Source organism: Cucurbita moschata, unplaced genomic scaffold (assembly GCF_002738365.1).
Source record: "Cucurbita moschata cultivar Rifu unplaced genomic scaffold, Cmos_1.0 Cmo_Scf00036, whole genome shotgun sequence".
NCBI lineage: Eukaryota > Viridiplantae > Streptophyta > Magnoliopsida > Cucurbitales > Cucurbitaceae > Cucurbita > Cucurbita moschata.
The window spans coordinates 1,588,587-1,605,065 of NW_019268552.1; the positions used below are offsets into that span (position 1 = coordinate 1,588,587).

Sequence of the window (16,479 nt, forward strand, 5' to 3'; positions counted from 1 at the left end):
CTCAGATGCCCATTCCTAAAGAGCAGATAAGGTTAAGTGCAACAAATTCATTCAGAAATTTTACAGTTGGTATAACCTGTTGTAAGTTATTGTTGCAGAATACAAGAAAATCCTGCTACTAGTATGGGAAAAGAAAGATGAACAATCAATAACCTGCAATTGGAGTGCCTCCGAACGAGAACGAATTTCTCTCCTAGCAGGTCGAGCACTACCAAAATCCATCAATATTGCAAGAGGTGATTTCCCTTTTCTATGAGTTACAAGAACATTACCAGGTTTCACATCATTGTGTGCATAAGGAGATTCACCACTGTGCATATGCTTAAGCCCTGCACAAAGCTGCAGCAGGAACAGATACTCATCATAAATAAGTCGAGAAAATTCCACAAGACGTAAACTGCTCAAGGTGAAAACTACAAACGGCCATTACCTGGCGAAATATCTCCAGAACATCCAATGTAGAAAAGAATTCCTTCTTAGCCTTCATGGCCTGGGAATTGTCCAGTAATGTTCCATCCAAATGAACTGGAAATAATAAGTATGCTTCATGTTTCACAGATCCTTCAGTAGATGACTACCCCATAACAAAAGAAAGATTATGCACAGTCAATGACAATACCATTCATAGAAAGTATTACTTGAACCAGAAGCCTAAATGGTAATGGTAATGCCAATACTAAAAGAACAAATTATTATAAATCAGAAACTACACCCTTCAAAATGAAAAGGTCGTTGCCTAACGAGGAACGAGTTTCTGAGTTTTCGTAGTCAATGCAACATCGTAACGACATCTAATCTCCAAGGAAAAACCCGCATATTAATCCATCCGTTCATCCATAATCCAGACTAGAAGTGTATAAAAGAAGACAAACTTTTTGCTATATTCACTTAAAGGAAGATACTTAGGTGATTATGATTTCATTTCCAAAAATTTCAACAGAATTAGCACCGTCCTTCAAAGCTGGTTGGTAGGAACCTAGAGATCAAATGATTAATTTACTTCATAATTGGATGTGGGAAGTTTCAAGAGCTATAGATATGCAGATACCTAAAGCAAAGCCTCCTGAATGCCTTATTACACTAAAAGTAGTGTCCTAAAAGAGAATATAATTACTTAGAACTCAAAGCAGACAGAGGAAAACATCATTAGGCGCTACCTTAACAGCAATTATAGCATGGTCAAGAAGTGGAAGCAGATTGGGATGACTAAAACGCGACGAAACACGTATCTCATCCCTCACCAGCTCCAATTGCTCACTGCTCTGAATTAGTACCTTTTTCAAAGCATAAGTGCCATCACCTACACAAGAATCAAATTCATTGAAAAATAACCCACATCGTTAGCCATATTTAAAGAAATTCAAGATCCAGATCAGATTGAAGCATTTTTAAATCCATTTCCGAAGGACTCAGATCAGAAAACGCAACAAGGAATTCAAAAACACAGATTAGGGAAAAAGGCGAACCAGAAAGACGAGATGGGTCCTTCAATTTCTTGGCAAGACCGCCGCCGGAGGCAGAAGACGAATCGGAAATAACCTCTTTGACCAAAAATACAAAGGCGAACCCGCCTTCACCGAGCTGCCTCACGATCCTAAACCGATTTTCGTTGATCCAAATGTCTCCGCCGCCGTTAACAGCGTCGTACAGAGCATTCAACCCAGAAAAGGAGCAACCCATTTCCAAGCATATAGATTCGAAGGGCTTCAAAATTGTTTGGAAATGAAATCAAGCTTCAAGAAGGCACCATGAAGACCAGATATCGTGTGAATTGAAAAAGATCGGGAACTGAAAGTGCGATTTACGTTACAATAAAATATATAGATTGGGCATGAAGCCTTTCTTCGAGGAGGATTGCTTGGTGTTGACCTGTGGGAGCAAAGCTTCGTCGGTGAGTCGCTCGAGTTTACTTCACATAACTGGATTCACCGCCGCTTTTGGCACACGCAACCACGCTACCACTCCCACCAATGTTCCAATAAAAAGATTAAAGATTATTCCTCTCTTTTTAATAAAAATAATTCAAAATATATTTTTTTTTAAAATTACAAATCTATTTAGTCTTAAACTAATTATGTATTAACTCAATAATCTATTTTGATCATGTATTAACTCAATAATTAATTAAATAAAGTATTAATAACCTTAATTTCAGTTAAAAGTGACAGTTAAAAGTGATTGTTTCAAATTGACAATTATATTTTCTCAAAGAAAACCAATTTATTTTCTGATAATTGAATTGTTTTGAGAAAATCCCATTTCAAGCTTTCAAATTTTTATTTTAATCCTTATTCCATTTTAGTCTTCAAACTTTCAGAAAAATCTATGTTAATTTTTATAAATTTGAAAAATAACTATTTTGATCCTACTCTTATTTTAATTCAAACACTAATATAATATTAAGACTGTCTATGTCCGTGACAAGTAAGCAAATTTATGATTAAAAAGATGCATAGTGTCACAATCATGCTCATCCTAATCCTAGCCGTGTTGTCTGTGACCACATGTCCATGCCACCCCAAATTGTTGAGTTGTATGGTCATATTTTCTGTTTGTCTAGGCCTACATGAATCACCTCAAAATGTACCATAAAGGTGTGATTAGTTGTCAACTCCTCCCATAATTTTGTACAACAATCCTAAAAATCAGTCTACACCAGTCATACTAGTTGTCAAATTCTCCCACCATAGGCTTATTTTCAAAAATCTCAAAAATGGGGCGGGAGGCTTGAGCATATTGTTTGAACTAACAATGTTACAACCCCTTGCCCTTGAAAGAATTCACACAAGGTGGCGTACGACCAAACAAATTTGAAAGTAAAACAGAGTACACTAACAAGTTTGGAGAAAAAAACTTGAGAAAAGTTGCAAAAAAACCAAAGCTTTACTCTTTAGAAAAGGGTACTCGTAAATTCTGATACTTCTGCAACAACTTGATCATAATCAGCCTTGAGTTTCTCTTGTTCAGTTGATCCAAGCTCCCCTTTGTTTGGTTTGGTTTGTACCAGCACACAACATGTTGGCCTCTTGGTCGAACCTGCACTGGCGAGATCCTGTAGAACGTACATGCCATTATCATTATCAGAAGGAACGAAGAATCATGGCAAATTCTGGTTGAGCAAACTCATAAGGATCCTAATGAACTTGATATGACTTCTCACTTACTTCCTTGGAAGGAACATATAGGTAGCGAATATCTGCCTCTTCACATAAGATTGGAACATGAGTGATCACATCAATGGGGGATATGTTTCCAGCTATTACACACAATCTGCATACAGTACAAGGAATTTCATGAACTACATTACAACCATAGATGTTCCAAAGCCTTGTTTTGATTTCAATCCATCCAGAAATGATCATATTGAAATTAAATTTATGTTCCATCATTCATTCCTCCCTCCTTGTTCATTGTTCTATCTTTAGCATAAAAACTAGATCTATTCAAAGCAGAAATTACCCTTTCTGACCACGCCTTATGCTTTTGACAACCTCCTTTACCCCTCGCTTCAAGCACTTGTGCTCAGCGGCTGAAAGAACAATGACGAATGTTTTCATATCCAAAACAAAAACTAAATCTATCAAGGAAAATGAAGAACAAATGCGGTGTTAAGAGAAAAGAGATGGAATACCTTTGCGAACAAGCTTGAGGGTGAGCTTGCAGAGCTTCTTGCCGGCAAGGGGTTTGGCAATTGGTGCAAGAGCCGACAGCTTCTTCTTCTCCTTTTCCTTGTCCTTTTTATGCGACTTCTCTGCCTCACTATCACTCCCCATTTCTTCCGATGAGAGTATCCAAAATGGAACTGCCGGAGAGGAATTTGTGACGACGACGACGACGGAGATTGCTGTCTTCTCGGGTTTATGGCTTCCGCTCTTCTTCGTTACTAGGGTTTAAGGTGAGAATGGATCCCATAAGCTCACACGTGCGAACCTCTCAAACGTTTTAGCCCAATAATATCTTCACATGAATACATTTAGTTGGGCTTTAAAGGCCCAACAATAGTGTATCTTTAAAGGCCCAATAAAATCAGTTTCTTTGGCCTTCCGAGGCGTTGAAACCCGAAACGACGTCGTTGCTATCTTTTATTCCAAACAAAGGAGCGTAGTGTTAAAACTCGAAACGGCGTCGTTGCTATTTTAAAAAATATATATATCTTTTTAAAAATTTAAGAATATTTTTAATGAAGGCCTAATTCTTAATATATAATAAGGTAAGTTACCAATTTGACTTTGTAATCAGAACCATTTTAATAAAGCTAAAGCGATGGGGTATGTTAGAGTAGTATAATTAATATTAGAAGATTACAGAGGTGATAATTATCCGATTAAATTATGATAATTGCCCAACTTTTCAACGTGGAATTATAAATTAATTAAACAACTTTTGACATTAACCACGATTCATTGACTAGCAAATATGTGATGGAACGTTACGATAAAACATCAACTATTTCAAAATAATTAAATTTAAAATGACGAGGCAGGGCATTAAATCATCCACTCAATATGTCATAAATATTCTCTTTTAGATTAGGATCTTGACTTATAATATATTACTATTAAACTATATTCACTTTCATCATCACATTGCATTTTAAACATCTTTTTGACGTTCGATAAATATAAATTTTTACGATTTAATCAAAATTAAGTTTAGAGCTTATCACCACTACAAAGATGTTAAAGATCTCTCTGTTTATCACGCTTGATTGACAAGACATGAATGAATGAATGAATCCCCAACTTTTTCTTTCTTTTTAAAGGTGACACACCTCTAATTCGCCAACTTTTCAACTAAAGCAATCAAACAAACCCCTATGTGATTGGCCATTTCCATGTCACCGACAACAAATCTTGTCAACACATCTAACAGTCCCGTCCATGTGGTTGTGCATCATTAAAATATACTCTGACCCTCTAAGTATCGTTAGTTAGGTCAATTGATGCATAACATAGCAGCCAAGTTATCTTCTTCATCATCAATCTCGTTCTTCTTTCTTGTCTTTCCGCAACGTATTTGTTAAGTCAACTAATTTCAAAAACTAAACCGACATTAACCGTGAAGGATTAAAAGTGTATTTTAATCTCGGTAAGAAATTAGAATATCATAGACGTCCCAAAAAACCTTAAAAGCTAAAGGACAGTCATCCAAAAGAGAACAAAAAAGTTATATGATATTACCCAACTTACAAGTCCCTACAAAAATTTGGTTCCTAAATATTCAAATGATTCCTAAAAAAATCAGAGAAATTATTATTATTTTAGTATATATTATAAATAATACGGTGTTGACATGTTAGGTCGGGTTGTCGTTTATATTTATATTATAAAGTGAAGAGTTAGGCTTTTCATTGCTCAATTTTTTATCCATGTAGTCTTTCAATTTTAATATATAAAAATGAATTTAATTTTATAAAGTTTAGAAATTCAATTATTATTGTACAAATTAATATAAATAAAAGTTTATAGATAAATATTATTTTAAATTTTTTATTATTTAGCAAATAACTCATAAAATGGATTGGACTAACCGTTGAATGTATATTCAATATCTATGTGCACTTATCAAGAATGGAATATAATTTAGATGTACTTTGAACGATCAAAATCAAATGGTTACGATCTTATCAAATTGCACATATGTCATTTTTGGACTTTTTCTCGAGGTTTTTGAAACGTGTCTACTAGAGAGAAATTTCCACACCCTTATAAAGAATCACCCGACATCACCCTTTCGAGCTTCTCCTCAAGATTTAAAAAACGTGTTTGCTAAGGAGAGGTTTTCCCACCCTTACCCTTATAAAGAATCACTCGAGGCTTCTACTCAGTTTTTAAAATGGGTTTGTTAGGCCTTATAAAGAATCATCCTTCCCAACTTTTCAATTAGGGAGAGGATTCCACACCCTTATAAAGAATCACTCTTTCGGGTCTATGGGATAGGTTTCCACACCCTTACCCTTACAAAGAATCACTCTTTCGGGCTTATGGGATAAGTTTCCACACCTTTACCCACGATTTGTTCATCGTTTTAGGGTTCTTCTCAAAGTTTTTAAAACGTGTATGCGAGAGAGGTTTCGGATTACACATTCAATTCAGGTAAAGAATGTTTGATTCATAAATAATTATTAAAGGAAAGTATTGTAGTAAACTAATAAGATAGCACATAGTGATGATGTTATGATTTAATATTTGATGACGCAATCTGAATCACCCAATTAATAAACTGAAGGCAGCTATGAACAAGAAGACAAGGTAGATAGCCAATGTGAGAATTTGGAAGTGAAAAGCATAAGGAATGGCAATGGCGATAAAGAAGGCAGTGACGAAGCAAAACCCACCAAGGAAATACAGAATTAGAGAAACCCTTTGGTGCTTGATAAGCTTTGCAGAGGTGGTGAAGCAAAAGCAGCCCATTAACGCACCCGACAGGAATTGGAACATGGGAGACAACTTGGTCTGGATTTGAACAGAGACAGTGGCTATGGCAATGGCCGTCCCCATGGAGAAGGTGACCATCATGTTTTCCCACTGCATGAGCATCTCCACGGCCGAGACAGGGCGCCATTGGTACTCAGCGGCTCCCGCTTCTTCGGAATGGACTAAGCGCCCATTGGCATAGGCATTGGCATTGACAATGAAGGCTCTTGCTCTCGAGAGGGCTTCCCAAAAGAGCTTGACAATGCCATCGCTCACCATGTTGAATCTCATCATATTCTTCGTTAATTCCTTTCTCCATGTCTCCCCCACTTGGCCAATGTTTGTGATACTTATATAGCCCCAACAATGAAACAAAACCCTTGTGGGGAACTGCTCATGTTTTAGGTCACTGGGCGGTGGGTTAAGAGAAATTTAAAAGGAAAGGAAAAGGACGGTTGATACCAAAAGAGATGGAATAAATTAATCCCGAGTTTAGGTTTCTTTATGTATTTTCCTTTTGTGTGACGAGAAGCATCACATATTACTACTTTAATTACTACTTTTAAGTACCATAATTTATATATATATATATATATATTACTTCTTCGATTGCTATGATAATGTTTCGACTACTTTAATTATCGTATGAAAATTCGAAACTTCAATCTCAACAAAGATCCTAAGATTTGAATCTTGGATGTACATGTTAAAAGAATTTCATCTAATTTGTATTTTATTTATTAAAAAAAAATCATTTACTAATAACTTTAAATTTTAAAAAAAAATTAATAAAATAACTTTGAAAAGAAGAGTTTTATTAATTTAAAAAATATTTTTTTAAACTTAAAAGGAATTACTCAACAATGACAAGAAAGTTTTATAAAATTTTATTGTTTAATGTTTTATGAATTATTATGTCCCACTATTTAATCTTATCAATTTTCTTCTACTTTTTTTAAATAACATTCGTTTTTTCACATCATTTTAATTAAAAAAATTATAATTTTAATTGCACCGTTTAAACTTTTAAATTGAATAATAATTGACATGATATTGAAAAAGCAGGTTAAATCCACGAATGAGAGAAAATTTTGAACGGTTGATATTATATGGTCGAAATTATTAATTTAAAGTACATATAATAAGTATATAAAGTTGACTTTATTAGGTCATGGTTGTCGTTTAATTAATATTTATATTGTGAAGAAGAGGTAGGCCATTCGATCGCAATAGCAATAGCAACTCCCATGCCTCTACACACCCATGAGAAATTAACCTAAAACTTCCCTTTTTTTTTTCTTTTATTTATAAAATTTTACCTATTTTTTCCTTCTCGTCTTAAATATCATAACGTCAAATAAAAATAGGAAGAGTTATCTCATAAATATAAGAAATTTCAACCTTTAAAATTCTATTTCATAACGATTTCGTTCTTCGTTCTTCGTTTTCTTACCAATTTTCTCATAGAAGAAAATAACTCGTATAAATACTTCTATTTTCTCTCATTTGTTCAATTCTTATAAAAAAAAAAAAAAAAAAATCTAACACTTATGGATCAAATTCTCAACTTCTCAACCTATCTGTATTTGGTGTGTTTTATCTGTAAACTTAAATTAATAAACTAATTAAAATAACAAATTTATTTATATAATGTAATTATTTTAATTTGAAAGATAAAAGAATAAAAAGTATTAGTTTGAAAGTAGAAAAGAATAAAAAAGTATTTTGCTTTTAGGGTTTTAATTATTTAGAAAATACCTAACAAATTGGAGTTGACTATGAGTCTTCCTATTTAATTCTTATTTATTGAGGAGTCTGATAGGCCCCACAAAAGTAGTCAACAATGACAACAAAGTTCGTAGGTTTTTTTTGTTTTGTTTAATGTTTATTTATTATTTATCCCAATATTTAATCTTATCAACTTTTTCTCGTTGTTAGTAAGAAATTACTGAAAAGAAACTGATTTGAAATCATTAAAAATTAATTTTTCTAAATAAGTATATATTCTTTCCAAATTTTTATTTCTTTTGCAAAATCGGGTAAATGAATATGCCAATATCTTTTTTTATCTCTATCTATCAATTCGATTGAGCCTATCGTTAACTCGTTGCTGGAATCGTTTTGGTGAGACGCTTCACCGTTGCTCTATTCAATGGCAAATTGAAAGACTCCAAATCCTCTATGCCAATCATATGCACGTCTTAATTAGAGATGTCCATTTTACTCATAGAAAAGGGTTTCCCGATAGGAAATCGGAGAGGAAGTGTAAAATTTTTTTCCTCGTTAGATAATGGAACCCGACGGGATTATATCTCTTGTCCCCATCCCGTTTACTATAAATATATTTTTATAACATTTTAAAAATAATATATATATATATATATAGATATAGATATAGATATAGATATAGATAGATAGATATAGATATAGATATAGATATAGATAGATAGATATATATAGATATAGATAGACAGAGAGACTAAAAAAATTGATAGAAAAAAAATAACAATAAAAATATTTCACGAGCCGCCAGAGACCATCAACCAAATGCTCTGATACCAAATGATAAGCGCCAACAAATGTTTGATTATTTTTTTATAGAACATTTATTTATGAAATATATTGATTTATTATTAAGGAATATATTTTTAAATAAAAAATAATAATAAACGATTAAAAAAATGTGGGCCGAAAATAAGAAACTAGAAAGCCCATCTAGTTGTAACGAAGCCCAATTCATAATTAAAATAAAAATATGAAACAATATAATAAATATTAGACTTGCTAACCACATCTTATATACCCATAACTAAACTGCATGTAATTTGTAGCATATAATAACATTGGAAATACCCCATTTTAGGCGTTTTACTGCAAAAATACACATAAAGATATCAAAGTCTCATCAATTTCATACTAAAAATATCATAAATCATTTCCATTTCCAGTAATTCCTTCTTAATCATATGAATAATCAAAATATCGATTCGTTTTTCATACGCAAATTCAAAATTTAGCTATGAGTTTAATGTCATAATCTCTCTTTTATTGGGTCAATAAGATTTCACAATATCTTAATTAATATCCCTTTTTCGAAATTTCAAATTATTTTACTAATTAAGCTAAAAAGGGTATGTTTTAATTGTATTTTTTTTATTTATAGAAATGGAATTTTATATGCCTTTAAATAGACATATAGGGTGTGATTTAATATTGTCCCAACCACACCCATTAAATATTTTCTTAGTGCCCAAAGAATAATTTTCCCAAACTTTTTTTTTATTTTATGCTTTTTGTATATACCCAAAATCGGGGAACAAAACATTATTTAAAAGGGTGTGAAAATATTTTACTAACAGACGCATTTTAAGACTTTGAAGAGAAGCCCGATACGGTGTTAAGTCTGGTTGTTCTACGGTCGTCTATTTACAACTAGCCAATTAAAAATTCTCAGATGTACTAATACTAGCAAGTGCATATTTGATGCAGTCATCGATTCTCCCGAGAGGTCACAATAACCGCGAGCAAACATATTAATGACGAGGAACACATTTTTGCTATTCTACTAATACTTGTACTTGCTCTACTATTCTGTCAAAGCCTGGCTGAGGAAGGATTACGGGGCGTAAAACAAAAAAAATATGCTGATTCGTGTTGAGTATACTATATTTAATTTATAACGGAACTCCCGACCTTAACCCATTAACGAAAAAGAAAAAATAAAAAGATAAGGCCATTCCATTTCGATAAAAGACCCACACCCAAGTTCCATAGCTTTGGGTCCGCTATCCCCATCATGATTTTCCTACCCCCAAAGGGAAAAGTCCTTCCCTTTTTGGCCGGTTGTGGGCGAGGAGGGATTCGAACCCCCAACACCGTAGTTCGTAGTGGAAAAGCTAAAAGAGAACAATATTTACTAGTGGTAGGTTTGAGCTGTTACAAATGCTATCAGAGCCAGACATTGGGTCACGTGCCAGCAATGACGCTGGTCCAGGTGAATTATGAGAGAGAAATTACTCTAAAATTTGTTCATATTTTATGTGAATATGTTTCGAGATTAGTTAAATAACATTTGACATTTTAATTAGAACTAATATATATATATAATATTGCTTGTTAAACCAAATCTTTGCCATAATTACAAGGGGCCCCCTTCATTAGCTAATTATAAACTTAAGGTTTATTTTAATGGAGACAGATTCTTAAAAATAATAATACTATTAAATATTGGGGGAGGGGCCATGTGTTAATGGAAGCTAGCTTAGAATAAGCCTAAGAGCAAAATTGTTTAATTTGCAGAGATGGGTCTGAGTTGGAAGCAACCATAATTAACCAAAACCCTAAGGACAAAACAGCAAAATTTTCTCCAATACTCAAATAATTAATCAACCTCAATCCCAAAATAAAAATAATTACAAACTAAAATGGATTAATTAAACCACTAAAGCTTTCTCCCATAAAATAAAAAAAATTACAAAGCTTCCTTAAATGCATCCAAGATATGGCATAGTGGGTGGGAGTTTGAAAAGGAAAACATATTGTTTTAAAAACTTTATAGTAAAAATAAATTACAAGAAAACATTATGATCTCGGATTTTCATATGGTTTTGGTAAGAATATTGGCATATGTCAATGTCATATATATGTGATTGATTTTGACATGAGAGGTTGAACATATGTTCTAAGCAACCCCATGCATTTATATATATGTGTATATTGGTGAATTTTATTCCAAAGTTTTGTGCATTAGAAGATATCAAAAAAGCATATTATAAAAATTAAAAAAAAAAAAAAAAAAAAAAAAAACTTACCCATTAAGAAATAACACTCTTTTTTGTGTGTCTTAATTTTTGAAGCTCTAAATGGCTACCCATCTGCCTCTTTAATGTCCCCTTATGCTTGCTTGGTTTGTTATTTGTATGTGTGTAATGGATGAAGATTTGGGGTTTGGTGAATACCCATTTAATGAGTTGAAGATGATGATGAGAAGAGAAGGCGATGAGGAAGATGAATCAAACGGTTCATGTGGTTTCCATAGAGAAATATTGTTCCCTTCGATGAACACTAATTGTAGTAATGTGTTCTCCTCTCCCAATTCCGCGTCGTGCGATACCGTTCTCGATCCGCATCGCCATCACCATCTTAGCGTGATGGCGGAGCGGAAGCTGAGAAGAATGATATCGAATCGGGAGTCGGCAAGGAGGTCGAGGATGAGGAAGAAGAAGCAGATCGAGGAGTTGCAATACCAGGCAAGATCGTTTGTTTCTTTGTTTGATTGATTGATTGATATTTTTCGATATTGTTGCGAGAAATTTTCAGACTTTGTTCGGTCTCAGGTCGGGCAGTTGGAAGGTTCGAACCGTCAGCTGTCGGAGAAGCTGATTCAGCTGCTGGAATGCAACCAGCAGATCCTGCATGAGAATGCTGAGCTCAAACGCAAGGTTTCATCTCTTCAGATTATTCTTACTGATTTCTTGACGCCATTGAGAAGCTGTGATGAGCCTTTTGGGAGCTCCATTAATACTCGAAGACCTGAACCTGATATATAGACCACTTTATATCTATATATCTATATATATATATATATAATAATATATTTTGTAGATCTTTATCCTTCTTCATCTGCTTTTAATCTAATTTGATTTCTGTTGCTTTTCATTGGGTTTTAGGTTCTTTTTCTTTTTCTCTTTTTACTTTTTCTTAACCGTTCATAGTTTAATGTGATGTGGGCCATACTAAAAGGATGGATCAAACTAATTGGACTTCTTTTCGATTCATTTTATTTATGGGTTTGAGCTAATTGGCTTACGTACGTACGTCTCGTTGGTTTTATGAATAAACGTGAGTTATCTATCTCGATGTGATACTATGCCTCGTGACCCAGCATTCATTAGTTTTGAAGGAAGAATGAAGAGTATCCTGCCCCATGACCCATCTATGAAGGGTTGGTGTTGGCAAAAGGAGGTGAAGTTGAGAAAGTTGCGTGTAAGGTTTGAGTTTTGGTAGTGATGTACTTGACCTAGTAAGCTTAGGTTAGTCGAGTCCAAACTATGTGATTGGATGATTTTATCTCACGATATTGCAAGGCTGTCTATGGTAAAATCATTCATAATTTGGGTTTTGTTTCGTAAAAAAACCTGTATTATTCCTCTTAAACAATGTAACTAAAGAATTATGGTTTAAACAATATAACTAGTCCGCAAATTTAGAATATTAAGATTAATATTAATATGAAACCGCTTTAATTAATTTTATTTTAATTTAAAAATATATGTCTTTACTATGTCGATACTTTTAAATTTTTTTAAAAAGTTTAAAAAGTATTTTTTTGAAATTTATTTAATTTTTTATGGGAAGAATATTTTTTAAGGAAAATATTAACCCTTCATTTTGTAAGGGTTGGAAAGTATTTTTGAAACGGATAATATTATTAATTTTTTTGAAAATTGAGGAATATATTATTATTCTTTTTCGATAAGTTAAAGGTATTTTTTATTAATTTTTTTTTCTCGATCCTCGCAAAAATAATCATGATTTTTTTTTGAGAAATGGATAATAAAATATTGGAACCGTAGCCCTTTCTCCCATGTAATGTTCGTCGATGTTCCTCCTTGATCCCGTTTGAACTCTTTCGCCGGAGTTAATCGAGGCGGTCCGGCCACGCTGCCGCTCACCGACTATGGCGGACGATTCAACTGACCCCTTCGCCTCCCCAGAAGATCGCCTAAAGGCCTTAATTTCTTGTCCTTCCGCGAGTACCAAATCCGGGTTTGAAAACGAATCTGCAGAAGGTGAATTTCAAGAAAATCAGCCGCTGATAGACGATAATCCTTCTTCTATCTGTGTAATTTGTTTTTCGGATGATGGAAAAGCGGAGAGAGGTAAGCTTGACTCCTGTGACCACTATTTTTGCTTCGTCTGCATTATGGAGTGGGCGAGGATTGAATCTAGATGCCCTGCTTGCAAGGGCAGATTCACTGTTGTTCATAGAATTGCGAAGGATAGCTGTCGTCTACGTGAACGAATTGTTAATATTCCAATGCGGAATCAGGTTGGTAACTCTGTTGTTGACATTTTGCTGCTTTATTGTGCTCTATGATTGACATTGAGCTTTTCTAGGGCTTTAGGGATGCGTTTTTTGATTGGTTGAATATCGTGTGTTTAATTGTATGAATCTGGGAATTTTTCGTTTTAGAAGTGACGCCAATATGCTTGACTGCAAGGATCAGTTCGATTATAGTTTGAATAATGCATTGTAGAGCTCTCTGCAAGTATAATTCTTCCCTTTCTGTTGAAACTTGTGGCCATAGGAACAAATTTAACTATAATTACGTTTAATTGTATTGAACAATCTTGAAAATTTGAGGGCACTTGCTAGGATATGGTCCAAATAGATATAATTTTGCATAGTTATGATATCTACCACATCCATGACTCTTTCTTTTGTTATCTACTGGTTGGAGTAGCAATTGCAGAAGTTTTTGAATGATTAGAATTTTTTTATACTTTTATAGGGTCAAATTGCTTATGATATATTATTGTCTAGGTAATGAAACATAAATATGATAAGCATTTATACTAATACCTCCTCACCAGAAATATTGTCTAGGTAATGAAACATAAATATGCGTTTTTTGATTAGTTCAACTTGAGTGTAGAAATGCGCATTGTTTCACAAGCTTGTAACTTTCCTGGTTTCAGGATCACTCTGTTATTGAAAATACTACGAATAGGGATCCATATGCAGAAACATGTTGCACTGTGTGCAAGGGTATGGAAGATGAAGGTCTCATGTTACTCTGCGATCTCTGTGATTCAGCTGCTCATACTTATTGTGTCGGCCTCGGTGCTAATGTGCCTGAAGGCGATTGGTTTTGCCATGATTGTACTATCTCCAGGGCTCAACATGCCGATACTGAATTGAACACTGGTTACAATGATCAGAATCAAACAGAATCTGTTAGAGCCCACATCTCCATTTCCGATATAGTAAAAGAATCTAGTGCTCAAACAGTTGGCATACCTCGCAGAATAGCCCTTTTACATTCAAGTCACGAGCCACCTTCTATTGTCCCCAGTTGGAGAAGCAGAAGCAGCGTGGCCCATAAATCATTGCCTAGTCGTGGTGGTAGAGCTGCTGGAACAAGTGCAAGAACATTACATCGCTGTCGTAACATCCATAGCCATATAAGAGCATTACGTGAAAATTGGGGTGGCTTACGAAGGGGGTCACTGAGCTTTCCCGCTAGCAGCTCATCAACATATTGTGGCAACAGTTCCAAACGAGATATTGGTGCTGCAAACAACCAAACAGGTGAACCCCATTTTTCTACAGCCATTAACATGCAGGCGACATCTGGACTCGAGTGTAACGGAAGCTCTTATGATGTTGAGAAGGCATGGAGGATGATGGAAATTGCAAAGGCAAAGGCCATACGTGAGGGAGATCAAGCCTTGAAACATCCTGCTAGCAGACAAATGAACACAAAAATAAAAGATATTCATACAGCGAAAGGCCAACAGTTCAATATCCAGAAGCTGAAGGAACCAGCAAAGCATAAGAAGGAAATGGGAAAGCAAAGATTGCCCGAGTTGGATAAGAAACTGTGTTGTCCTGTAGCAAGTAAGAAGAGTAAAGCTTCTGATGAGTTTTTTCCTACCAGCTCATCTAGTTATGGAGAATCCTCCCTGGGTAATATGGTCCAAACTTCTCGAGTTGATTTCAACTATGAAAATAGAAGAAAGCTATCAAACAAAATCGTGGATGAACTTTCTTCATCCTCCACAATGACACAAGCCTCAGAGAAAGGCCATGCCTCTTGTGAGGCTGGCAACGATCACGATCCCAAAAGTGAGATACGAACACTGGTCAAGATCAACCTAAAACTCCTAAGCCGAGACAAAAATTTGGGTACGATGTCACGTTCTACGCTACCCCATTGCCATTAGTTTGAATGCAATTAAATGTAAAGCTCTTCCAGGTTTATCTTGTAACAGGATTATGTTGAGTGGAATATTAATTATCTGAGATTTATGCAGGATATGAAAGATACAAGGAAGTAGCAAGGCTTGCAACTCACACCATCATGGCAGCATGTGGTTTAGAACCCCCTCCAAAACCCAGCAAGCGATTCCTATCGTGCTTGGTTTGCAAGCACACAGAAGAAGAAGTCGGGCAGCTTCACAGGTCCACTCTGATGCCAGAATCTTGCAGGGAATGCTTCCTGGTGTATGTGAAGGATGTTGTTAATGCCCTGATGTTAGAAAAACTGGAGGTGGGTTCCTGATCGTAGGCTGTAAAGAAACCAAATTGTGTGTATCAGTAAGCAGAAGAGTTTTGGGAGTAATAAATAAATGGGTTAAGGTAGACAATATCGGCTAGAAGTGGACTTGAGCGGTTACAAATGGTATGAAAGTTAGACACCGAGCGATGTTTCTAGTAAGGACGTTGGGCTCTGAAGGAGGGTGAATTGTGAGGTCCCACCTTGTATAACCCATGAGAGGACAGAGGAGATGCAGAGAGTTGAAAAGAAAAGAAGTGGGGTCTAAGAAGAAGGAGGTGACGGTTTGAGGGGACCAAAATGGAAGGGAAATGTATGCGGTAGAGGGAAGTGAGCGTGGCGCTCCATTTTTGAGTTGAGCCGGTAATTCGTTGGAACATGTAGACGTGGGTCTAACTCTGATGTGAAACTGCCTCGTGCTTTGCTGTGGACTCTCTCTGTGATAGCACTCACAAAAGCGCATGCGACAACATAACATGACTTTCCACACGTGAGCTAACTGCCATATCACGTGCCTTTCAACTGAACGACACTACCGTGTTCAGTGCTGTCACCTCATCCTTTGTCACAGCCCTAAATACCCTATCACCTCTCCACACCTCACTCCCCCTTTTTTTTTCTTCTTTTTTTAATAACCATTACTTATTACCCCACCAAACCAAAAAAAGAAGCTTTTTATTTTTAATATTAATTTTGATTTTCTTCGTCATTTTTAAAATATTACTAAATTTATGATGGGAGAAAAAGTGTATTAGAAAAAAAAAAAAAAAAAGGAAGGGCAT

General features: G+C 34.9%; 4 protein-coding genes across 4 annotated transcripts in view; 2 read left to right on the forward strand and 2 right to left on the reverse strand.

Annotated features, from left to right (window-relative positions):
- Positions 1 to 1,981, reverse strand: part of LOC111431633 (serine/threonine-protein kinase 16-like) — a 3,152-nt gene extending 1,171 nt beyond the window's left edge. Inside the window, exons 1-5 of the mRNA XM_023068330.1 lie at positions 1,467 to 1,981; positions 1,158 to 1,300; positions 431 to 574; positions 154 to 339; positions 1 to 15 (exon numbers count right to left, since the gene is read on the reverse strand). The exon at positions 1 to 15 is cut by the window's left edge and continues 110 nt beyond it. Of these exons, the coding sequence (XP_022924098.1) occupies positions 1 to 15; positions 154 to 339; positions 431 to 574; positions 1,158 to 1,300; positions 1,467 to 1,680 (702 nt within the window). The 5' untranslated portion in view covers positions 1,681 to 1,981. The remainder of the gene's footprint in view (positions 16 to 153; positions 340 to 430; positions 575 to 1,157; positions 1,301 to 1,466) is intronic.
- Positions 1,982 to 2,785: 804 nt separating this feature from the next.
- On the reverse strand, positions 2,786 to 3,879 carry LOC111431634 (H/ACA ribonucleoprotein complex subunit 2-like protein). Its single transcript, XM_023068331.1, has 4 exons — positions 3,632 to 3,879; positions 3,460 to 3,529; positions 3,165 to 3,270; positions 2,786 to 3,052 (listed from the first exon to the last, which is right to left on the reverse strand). Exons 1-4 carry the CDS (start codon positions 3,771 to 3,773, stop codon positions 2,891 to 2,893), a joined length of 480 nt encoding a protein of 159 aa, XP_022924099.1. The 5' UTR covers positions 3,774 to 3,879; the 3' UTR covers positions 2,786 to 2,890.
- Positions 3,880 to 11,142: 7,263 nt separating this feature from the next.
- On the forward strand, positions 11,143 to 12,198 carry LOC111431302 (basic leucine zipper 43-like). The gene is made up of 2 exons (XM_023067886.1): positions 11,143 to 11,665; positions 11,753 to 12,198. The coding sequence occupies exons 1-2, from the start codon at positions 11,312 to 11,314 to the stop codon at positions 11,963 to 11,965; spliced, it is 567 nt and encodes a 188-aa protein (XP_022923654.1). The 5' UTR covers positions 11,143 to 11,311; the 3' UTR covers positions 11,966 to 12,198.
- Positions 12,199 to 12,944: 746 nt separating this feature from the next.
- On the forward strand, positions 12,945 to 15,790 carry LOC111431628 (E3 ubiquitin-protein ligase UHRF1-like). Its single transcript, XM_023068322.1, has 3 exons — positions 12,945 to 13,467; positions 14,118 to 15,327; positions 15,456 to 15,790. Exons 1-3 carry the CDS (start codon positions 13,096 to 13,098, stop codon positions 15,701 to 15,703), a joined length of 1,830 nt encoding a protein of 609 aa, XP_022924090.1. The 5' UTR covers positions 12,945 to 13,095; the 3' UTR covers positions 15,704 to 15,790.
- The last annotated feature ends 689 nt before the right edge of the window (positions 15,791 to 16,479 follow it).